We start from the raw sequence: 10,886 nt of genomic DNA, 5'->3' as shown, positions 1-10,886 counted from the left end.
AGGTGTGGGCAGAGCTAGGTGTGTCTGAGCTCAGACTCTCCTTGGGCAGGTATTGCTGTGGCTGTTGTGGGGGATGGGGGTGAGATTCCCAGGTCACTGGAGTTGTGTATGCAGGAGGATTATGGCTGCCTCTGCTGAGTCATGCAGGTTGTCAGGAAAGTGGGAGAAAGTCGGCGGTCACAAGCCTCACCCAACTCCCATGCAAACCAAAGGGCTGGTCTCACTCCCACCGTGCCTCCCAGCAGCAGCTCTGTTTCCAGGTGGAGGGTGTGTGAGCTTGAAAACTTGCCCCAGGCTACCTGCCTTCCAGCTGGGAAAGAAAAGGGTCTGGTTCTTCCCCTGCCTGTGGAGTCTGTGCACCGGACTTGCACCCTTCCCCTAGAGCTTTGGCCAGGAGGCTTCTTGCCCTGTTCAAATTGTTACAAAGTTCAATTTGAGATTTCCTTCTCCCAGTGGAGTTTTACCCACTGCTCCTCTGGCCACCCTCCCGACGAATCCCTGTGGTGCCAGGCAGGAATGGGCTGCTTGGGGACCCAGCGATCTCCCAGGGCCTTTCTGCTGCTTCCTCTACCCCTGTATGTATTTTGCTCGGCTCTCCAGCTTGACTCAACTTCAGGTAAAGTCGAAAGCTTCTCCCACAAACAGACCTTCAGCTTCTCCAGTGGGGGTGTGTATTTGGGAGAGGAGGGTCTCCCCTTCCCACTTCCACAGCTGGGGCACTCACAGTATTTCCACATGGATATTTTGACAGTGGGGGAGGTTATGCATATGTGGGGTCTTCTCTAAACTACAGTCTATAAAAATAGATCCAGTTAAATATCCTAAAAATCTCCAATCTTCCCAAGAGGTAGAAGAACACTTTACCTTCCTAAATCTGTTGTTAAAGAGATTAATGTTTATCATGTTGATGATATATCACTGCATTAGCAATTACATGGAGATACACTCTGCTGAAAAACCTCATGTGAAACATTTGTCTTTTCTTGATCCTGTGCAATTGGAAATTACTTCAGAAAACACACCTTCATAATTTTCATCTCTGTGTTATCAGCATCACCACATTACATTCTCACGTGCTACCCACTAAACATTTGGTTGAATGAGTGAGGGTGAAAGATATGGACATTTTTTACACACCCATCTTTTACCATATTTTTAAAAGATACGGATACCATGTCATATTATTTGAATTTGATGATGAGAGAAGAAGAAATGAAGGCAGCCAGGTGAAACCAGCAGATGTTTCTGACTTTATTAAATGTCCTTTAATTTAGGTTAAGAAGCCATTGCTTATTGAAAAGTGTGCTGTGTGTGTGTGTGTGTGTGTGCGTGTGAGTGTTCAACTAAAAGTAAAACTAGTTTCTGTTAATAATAACTTTGATGGAGAGGAAGGAGGAATGATTTGGTGATGGCAGTTCACTTGGCACACACCCTGTCTGGGTGGACAAGGCTCACTGCAGCAGCTGAGTGTGTGAGGAAGGTGGCAGGCAGAGAAGAGGAAAGTTAGGAGGCACAGATGCAGGGAACATAGAGAACAGGGAGAGGAGCTGTGTTAGGCTTTCCTTGTCTTGCTGTACAGGAATATCCAAGATTGGGTAACTTATAAAGTAGAGGCATAATTGGCTCACAGTTCTGCAGACTGTATAAGCAGCATGGCACTAGCATCTGCGTGGCTTCTGTGGAGGCCTCAGGGAGCTTTTACTCGTGGTGGAAGGTGAACTGGGAGCAGGCAGTCACAGGGCAAGAGTGGGAGCCAGAGAGAGAGGAGGGCGGAAGGCACCACCTAGTTTTAAACAATCAGATCTCTTGAGAACTCACTCACTATCGTGAGGACAGCCCCAGGCCATGAGGGCTCCATCCCCATGACCCAAACTCCTCCCTCCAGGCCCCTCTTCCAACATTGGAGATTTCATTTCAACATGAGATTTGGACAGGACAAATATCCAAACCATATCAGGGACACTATTTGACAATTTTTATAAGAAAATAACAGAAAAGGAGGAGGATAATTAAGTAAATACGGAAGAAATATGGAAGTCAATAAAATCTTTTGGAAGTTTTCTTGCTGGTCACAGGCAGTATATTAATTGTTAAGCCTAATTTCTTTTGCTTTCTGTCTTAGGTCTTCTCCATAAACTCTACATCATGCCATATGATGCCACCCACTCTTTTCTCCTAGGAAGACATGGGCTCTCTTGTTTTTAAATGAACATGGGAAGAACAGCCAGTGTAGGTCTGATTTTATTATTAGCAGCCATCGACTATTGCCATGGGATAATTAAGGAACCAGAGAGACTGAGGGGTTGAGGAGGAATTATTTAATTATTTAGGTGCACCGTCCCACTCGGATTAACATCCAAAGGACTGAGCCCCTAAGAGTTCGGTTATCTTTTAAGTATTTTGTGGGGTGGTGGAGATTTGTTTAGAGGGAAGCGTATTACAGAAGCGAGAAACAAAGACAGTTGTTCAATTGAGACATGCATTACGTTATTTCTTACTTTTCAAGGAACAACATGTTTTACGACTTGAGATGATCTGTCTAGTAACCTTGCAGCTGCACAGCTAGAGAAACGGAGTCTTCACAATGCCTGGGAAAGGGAGAGATAAGGCTCACTAGCCACAGAAAAACAGACAGTTTATTGTAAAGGACTCCAGCTCTTTCTCTTCTTCGAAGGGAATTGGGTTTTCTTACATACAACTCAGTTTTTGCCTACACATTTTTAATTTCTTTTAATTCCTGTTCCACTATACTGAAAATTCCCTCACCACAAGAAACCTAATTTTTGGCTTTTGTGGGAGTATTGAGTTTAATTGAATGTTTAGTTAGTTTACACGGTGTGGCCACTGGTTCTAGCTGGCATCTGATTTGATTGGTCATTGCCTATCTTTTAAATACATTAAATATCACCGAAAACCAATGCTTTTGTCAGGAAATGCTTGACTTCTTACTTCTATTTATATCTATTCCACACACAATTTGAATTTAGGCCATGAAGACTAACCATATAGAATACTTATGGCATCCAACTAAGCAGGTTGCTTGAACAAACATACGTCTCAGACAGATATGGGGCAAACTATGAGAGATTAGTGGAGACTGTTGGCTCATTAAATTCAAGGAGTGTTGTACAACTCAATCGAGATAGGAAAGGCATTCAGTTGTAAGTCAAGCAAAAATAAAATAAAAATCAGAAAGCTGTCAGATCTCTTTCTCTGCATCTTTTATTTTAACTTCATTTTTTCTTTCTCATATTAGACTGGCTTCCTTCACCTGGTTGCAAAACTGAGACCTCACCAATGACAGCTTCCAAGAATCAGTGTGAGGCTTCAGCCACAGAGAGAGATGAATCATCTTTCTTAAATCTACCTTCAAAATCCAAGAGAAGGACTCTCACTAGCCTACCTTGTGTCAGGTGCACACTGCTGAATAAATCAGTGTGGCCAGTGACATGAAGTCAAGTTAGGACAAGCAGCGTATTTAATCAGTGCAAGAGTTTGGATATAGAGTGGTGGTGAATCTCAAAAGAAGTTCAGCACGTGGATTCCGAGTATTTACAGACCAGGGGATCATAAGAAGAAAACATACTAAACTGCTGCTCTGGCCACACATTGAGTTATTCAGAATTACAGCTCTCTATTTTTGTTTGTTTTAAACAGATAAAAGATACTTGAGGGGGTTTTTATGATGACCCTTAAAAATGTAATAAATAGTATTATGTGAGTTAGAGGTAAATAGATGAGATAGATATGGACATCGATTATATTTTGATCTTAATTTTACAAAAAATAGTGCAGATTCTTTCCATCCCTTGTGTCTTCAGATATTGTTTTTAAGCTCTGTATTCAGAAGTATTAATATTAGCTTTGAATACTGTGTAATATCAATCTTTGGAGTAACACTGAAGTCATTTGATATTTAAAATATTACACAATTCAGAAAGTGGAAGGGTTCTAAATTCTCATCATCTAGAGACACAGATGTTTGACTTTTTGTTTGCTTTTCTGTGCACTTAAAGTGTAAAACACTTAATCTTATTGACCAGATTTTTTTTGAGCAGTTTAAGTGCAACATTACTAAAAACTGTTTGCAGAATCAGTCTGGATTGAAACATTTAAACAATCTGGCTGTTACAAATGACATTGAATAAAATAACTCCAGGTGGTTTAAGTCATTTGTTAATAGTTCATGCTTCATAATTTCTTTAACTTACACAGAAATATGCAAGTAACCCTTTGGTAGCTTTGGGTGTTTTGCTGTTATTGTTATTCTTTTATTATTATCAGCCAGCCACTTAATTGAAAATGCTGTTGCCACAAGAGACCTATTTTTGTTTGTGGGAGTGTTGTGTTTAATGAACATTACCAACTATGAAATAAAATGGTGGGACTTAGTTTTCTACACCTGTGCCCAAATATCATGCCAACCACTCTTCTTCAATGTTCTTATTGGTAAATTGATTTATGAGAAACACATTGCCAGGATGCTACAAAGCTGAATGACTTTCTGGAAGATTTAGGAAAAGTAGGACCAGGACCATAGTCAGATTTGTGTTTTAAGAAAAATCTCTTTTGCAGCAGTGAGATTAGAGGACTATGAGCTTCTAATAACTGTCTAAGAACTACTGCGTGGATCAAGGCAATAAATGTGGGTTAGCATAAGGTTGTCAGGGATCAGTTATTTGAGATGGTATCTGTGAGAGTGGTTATTAGGCTTGGGTGGTAAACAGGCAGAATTCATATATAGTATATTTCTAGGTTCCCCAGATAATTACAGTATTCAGCAAAGGTTGCAAAACAGTGATCTATACAGTTGATAACCTGTTGAAGGTTGGATAAGATGAAGCAGTGGTTCTTAACGCTGATGTAACTAAAAATACCTATTCAGCTTTTAAGAAATAAATAAGGCCAGGCGCAGTGGCTCATGCCTGTAATCCCAGCACTTCGGGAGGCTGAGGCGGGCAGATCACAAGGTCAGGAGATTGAGACCATCCTGGCTAACACGGTGAAACCCCGTTTCTACTAAAAAGTACAAAAAAATTAGCCGGCTGTGGTGGTGGGCACCTATAGTCCCATTTGTAGTCCCAACTGTAGTCCCAGTTGGAGGCTGAGGCAGGAGAATGGAGTGAACCTGGGAGGCGGAGCTTGCAGTGAGCCGAGATGGCATCACTGCACTCCAGCCTGGGCGACAGAGCAAGACTCTGTCTTGGAAAAAAAAAAAGAAGAAAGAAAGAAAGAAGAAAGAAAGAAATGTTCTAACTTCACTCAAACACATTAAATCAGAATTTCTGGTGGGAGTTCAGTTATAGTATTATTTTATACTTTATAGGTGATACTAAAGAGCAATCCAAGTCGATATTCCTTGAGAGAGGAGGAGGCAGCTAGGCAAATCATGAAAGGCTTGGACACCTGGATAGATAGAAATGCCATTTGCTGAGAAAAGGAACATAGGAAAATGAATAGCTTTGGAGTTATGAGTCAGAGAGGATGGTGTGTGTGTGTGTATGCACGGATGTGTGCAGATGTGCGTGCGCGTGTGTGCACGTTGTGAACATGTTGGCCTTAAAGTTCCTAAGGGACCACCTGGCGATGATGCTGAAGAGTAAGTTTGGTCGATTACTTTGGATCTCAGAAGAAGGAGTGGGTTAAGAACATCAGTATAAAAATGATAGTTGAAGCCATGGACAAAAATAGGGTCTCCCAAGAAAAAATGTGCAGAGTGATGATTATTAAAAAATAAAAGCACAAGCCTGGGTAACATCACAATATGAGGGGAGGGGAGGGGAACTATACTCTATTATTTCAATGCGCAGAAAGAGAGACTATGAAACAGTTTGGTATATACACATAAAGACTGTGTTAGCATTCAGTGATTTGATCCAGCCATTCGATTTAGAACTACATACCAAGGAAAATTGGAAATGCAGAGTCAAGTGCGCCCAAACCAAAAGCAGATGAACTCATTTGAAGAGCGCTACAAAGACTCTTCTGCCACCAAACGAGGATTAATTTATTGTAAAACAGAAAATTAAACTTAGGAAACAGAGACTCCGTCCATGTTCTCGGCTTGACCAAGATGATAGGTCTTTGTATTATTCCAGAATTTATAACATTTTAAATTCTATAAATTAATTAACTTGCTTGGAATAGTTGAAGACCAATATTTAAAACCTAATGTCTTTTCTACTGGGACGCATATAATCATGGAGTAAAGAGGATTGCTTTGTATTTTCCTTGCCCGCACCTAGGGAAATAAAACAAACCTGCATTTCACAGCCAAAATGAATTTTGGCAGAGCCTTTCAGGATTGCAAAGTACAGAAATTATTCTGTTCTCTGGAGATTAAATATGCAGTTTCACCATTTAGGAAACTATGACCTGGGTCATACAAAAATTCTCAATATTTCAGGATTAAATCACCACTCTAAATGATACCAATTGACCTTCATCAATTAAACATGCTTAGGGAGAACTATGGTATTCTTAAATTTATAATAAAATATTTTAATTATGTTATAGTCTTTTAAAAAGAAATGTATTTATTCTATGCTAATTGCATTGCATACTCAAATTAGACCCGGTAGAACCAACCCTTTCGTTCTCATCTCATTACTGGGACTCTCCCTACGGCAAATGGCAGGAGCTACAATGGGTAAAAAATGCTGTTTTTTCTCTCAGCATATGTTTGGTGGTCCTTCCATGTGGCTTCAGAAGAAATTGAGCCTGAATTCCAACTCTGACTTCAAACCTTAGTGTGACCTTGTGCAAGTCATATAACCCTTCATTTGGAGAATGGGGATGGTGATAGTAAGACTGTTGTGAGAAGTGAATGAAAGTATTCATTTAAAATGCTGACACTAGAGTTTTTCTCAGAGTAAATAAATAGTAAATATCAGCTTTCATTGTTATTATTATCAAAATTTGTAGTATGTGCTCCCCAAAAACCTTAAGTTGCTCATTTGTAATAATAATGAATGTGAGAAGCAATACATAGACTCCAAAGTGGCTAGCATCTACATTTTCTAAGAAGAGGATTCTTTTATTATTGAGTTTAAAGAACGGAATCCCTCACTCTTTGTGAACTCCTGAACGAATTTCAACACCAGGCACAAAGTCAACTCTGACCTTCTGCTCTAGCCTATATTATACCCTTCCATGACACATTAAATTCTTACCATATTCAATAAATCAGAAAACATCTTTGCATTGATTATCTTTTCTTTTCTGATTGACCATTGTGGTAAGCTTAACAATTACCCCTTCACCTCTAAGAGATGTTGCTATCTGTATCCCAGAAACTCTGAATATGACACCTTTCTCATTAAAAGAGCCTTTGCAGAGGTGATTAAGTTGTGGATTTTAAGATAGTAAGATTATCCAGCCAGTTCCGCTGTAATCCAATGTTATCACAAGTTTCCTGTTAAGACAGTGGCAGAGGCAGATTCCACTACAGAAGAGAAGAGGGTATGTGACTGTAGAAGTTAAAGAATACTTGCAGTCACCAAAACTGGAATCAACAAGGATGCCAGCCCTGTTGATACCTTACTTTTAGCCCTGTAAGATTCATTTCAGACTTTTGCTCTTTGGACATGTAAGAGAATATATCTCCATTGTTTCAAGCTACCAAGTGTTTGGTAATAAGCTACAGCAGCCACAGGAAATGAATACAGCCACCGTTCACATAATCTCAAGAACTAGCTCAACATTCATACTATTCAGGCCCCTGCTCAAATGACACCGGCCAACAGAGAACTTTCATTAAAAAAGACACTTTATATGAAAGATTCAGGCATCAAAATCATTTTAGATTTTCAGCAGCAGCTCTGGAAATGAGATGATGATGAAACCATGTCTGAAAGTTCTGAATGAAAGTGATTGTCAGCTCAATATTCAATCAAGGGTGTTGGTAGAATAAAGATAAATCAAGACCTGCAAAAATTCAAAATATTTACTCCATACACTCATTTTTTCATAAGTTCACTGTAAGATGATATTCATTCTAATGAAGGAGGATTTTAACAAAGTAGAAGACACGAAAACCAGAAGGCATGTGGTGTGTTCCCAAAAATGGCAGTGCAGGGATATTCCAGGATAGGTTTATACAAAGATCAGAGAACAAGCAATTCAGACAGGAGCAGGACAGAAGATGGCAGACACATCCCTTCAAGTAGATAAAAGTGATCTGACATTAGAATGAATGATTGTACTAGAGGAAAGTTGAGTTCAATTATTAATAAATACATGGACAAGAAACTAAATGAAAAAGAAAAGTACTCCATGGAATGCAAACGAAAACACTGTAGAAAGGATAACTAATCCTACTTTACTATATAGTTTAACTCTGAGTAGCCGACATAATAGTGTGGGTAATGAATACTAATCTGACCGGAATTATACACATTTTTATATGCAAGAGTGTAGAGGGGCTGAGAGAGGAAAAATAACTAAGTCATCATCTTAGGAAATACATTATGCTTACATTTAAGGAGTGAAAAGTGGAAATATAACTTAGTTATTTAGAAATTCAGAGGTAAATATTGTCATGCGCGTGCATGTGAAGAGACCACCAAACAGGCTTTGTGTGAGCAATAAAGCTTTTTAATCACCTGGGTGCAGGCGGGCTGTGTCCGATAAGAGAGTCAGCGAAGGGAGATAGGGTGGGGCCGTTTTATAGGATTTGGGTAGTTAAAGGAAAATTACAGTCAAAGGGGGGTTGTTCTCTGGCGGGCAGGAGTGGGGGTCACAAGGTGCTCAGTGGGGGAGCTTTTTGAGCCAGGATGAGGCAGGAAAAGGAATTTCACAAGATAATGTCATCTCTTAAGGCAAGGGCCGGCCATTTTCACTTCTTTTGTGGTGGAATGTCATCAGTTAAGGTGGGGCAGGGCATTTTCACTTCTTTTGTGATTCTTCAGTTACTTCAGGCCATCTGGGGGTATACGTGCAAGTCACAGGGGATGCGATGGCTTGGCTTGGGCTCAGAGGCCCGACAAATATGAGTGACTTTTTTAAAAGTCACTCATAGAACATGAGGTAAGGAAAGAGGCTAGGGACTGCTATTTGTTGTCTGTTAAGATATCTAATTAACAAGTTAATATTTTAAACTCTATGCGTCAATAATTTTGATAAAAATAAAAACAAACAGAAAATAAAACATGATTTTTAATAAGAAAGAAACAAATTATATGGGATTATACCTAACTAGAAATAAGTGGAACATTTAGGGAGAGAAATAATAAGATTTATTTTAGGAAAAAATAGCTGATAATAATGAAGAGAAACATTGTTTCTTATGCATGAGACAAGTCATCATCATACAAATCTCAAATTTCCACAAGTTTATCAGAGATTACTGCAGTTTCATTCAATTCATGTGGAATGAAATTATGACAAACTGTCTAAATTTAATACGAGAGAATATGCATGATTTATAGGGTAGTTTATTTATTACAGATAATATTTAAAAATAAGCCAAAGAGAGAACACACTGTTAAAAATTTTAGTTATATTAAAAAGGACATCAGTGAAGAAGTAGAAAAAGTTTGAGTAAGGTAGATAGTCTAGTTAGTAATACTGTACTAGTGTTAATTTCCTGTTCTTGATAATTGTATGTTTTTGTGAGATATTAAAAATAGAAAAAATTTGAGAGAGAGATAAGAACTCTTTGTATTATTTTTGTAACTTTTTCATTAATTATAAAATTGGTTCAAAGCAAAATGTCTATGAAGATCAAATAGTGAAAATAATAAAGAACTGGGGAAATGCAAAGACATGGATCGAAAATAATACAGAATCTAAAACTTCCATCTACGTATTATACTTTGTATATAATAAAAGTCACTTCAATAATCAGTGGGTAAACTAAAAGGCTTCTTATTAAATGATATGGGAAAATTGGTTCACTATTTTGTGAAAAAAAAAAAAAAGATCTTATCACATCATACCAAAACCAATCTAAAAGGATTAAATATCTTATAAAAAGCAAAAACTAAGACAATAATAGAATAAAACATCAAATAGTTTTGGAACACGTGTATGTAGAAATATGTTTTATCTTTTTATAAAGACAAACTATAATCGGTACAGATGAGTATATCAAAACTAAAGATTTTGGTTCAACAGAAGACAGCAAAAATATATCCACATGTTGTAAGACAGAATGGTGATGTATGCACTTTCTAAAACAGCTACAGATTTAAAATGATATTATTTTAGAAGATCAATTCTAGTTTTGCATTAGATTGAAACTCACTTTTTGATGCGATTCTGCAGGACAGTCCTTTCAAGGCTTTTCTTTTGTTGTCTTCATCATCCTCACAAAGACCACAGTCCTTGGCGTCCACGTGATCAGTGAGCTTCCCATCTTGTACTTCTTCCCTTCAAGGAGGAAGAGATAACAGAAATGCAGTCAGGTCCCTCGGCAGAGTCCCTCACGTGGCCTCCCAGGCATGGTCTGGTGGTCAGTGTCCAGCTACACCCAGGGCACTCATCTAGAGAGACCCCTGACAACGGGCACACGGGGCCAGGCTAGGTGCCACCAGGCACCAACAGGTTAAACACGGCAGGGTCTTTGAGTGACGCCCACCTCTAAGTCTGAGGGTCACCCAGAGAGATGCACTACTCCATCTTGGATTCCCACTCCGAGCTCTTGAATCTTCTCTTCAAAAGCAGTTTCCACTTCACTTTTTTTCTAATGAATATGCCACAAAGAATGCCTCCGAGACAAATGCTATGAAAATCCTGAGGAGGAAGAGGTGGAGGGGGTTAGGTTGAACAGCCGCAGTGTAGGTGACAAGGAATCCTGGCTCCAAAGAGCGCTTGAGCCCAAGTACAAAGGCAGCCTATTGCTGCAGAGAAAATGCAAGACACGGGGAGAAATGACAACAAAGTAT

At 39.0% G+C, this 10,886-nt stretch overlaps 1 protein-coding gene across 1 annotated transcript in view; it reads right to left on the bottom strand.

The window, feature by feature from the left end:
* The window catches only part of LOC105540059 (two pore calcium channel protein 2-like), a 122,296-nt gene that overhangs the window by 11,645 nt on the left and 99,765 nt on the right, over nt 1-10,886 (bottom strand). The window contains 3 exon segments of the mRNA XM_011980553.1: nt 10,247-10,371; nt 10,620-10,681; nt 10,683-10,734. Of these exon segments, the coding sequence (XP_011835943.1) occupies nt 10,247-10,371; nt 10,620-10,681; nt 10,683-10,734 (239 nt within the window).

This window comes from Mandrillus leucophaeus, unplaced genomic scaffold, assembly GCF_000951045.1.
Source record: "Mandrillus leucophaeus isolate KB7577 unplaced genomic scaffold, Mleu.le_1.0 Scaffold214, whole genome shotgun sequence".
In the NCBI taxonomy this organism is placed as follows: Eukaryota; Metazoa; Chordata; class Mammalia; order Primates; family Cercopithecidae; genus Mandrillus; species Mandrillus leucophaeus.
This window is presented reverse-complemented; position numbering and strand designations above follow the sequence as displayed.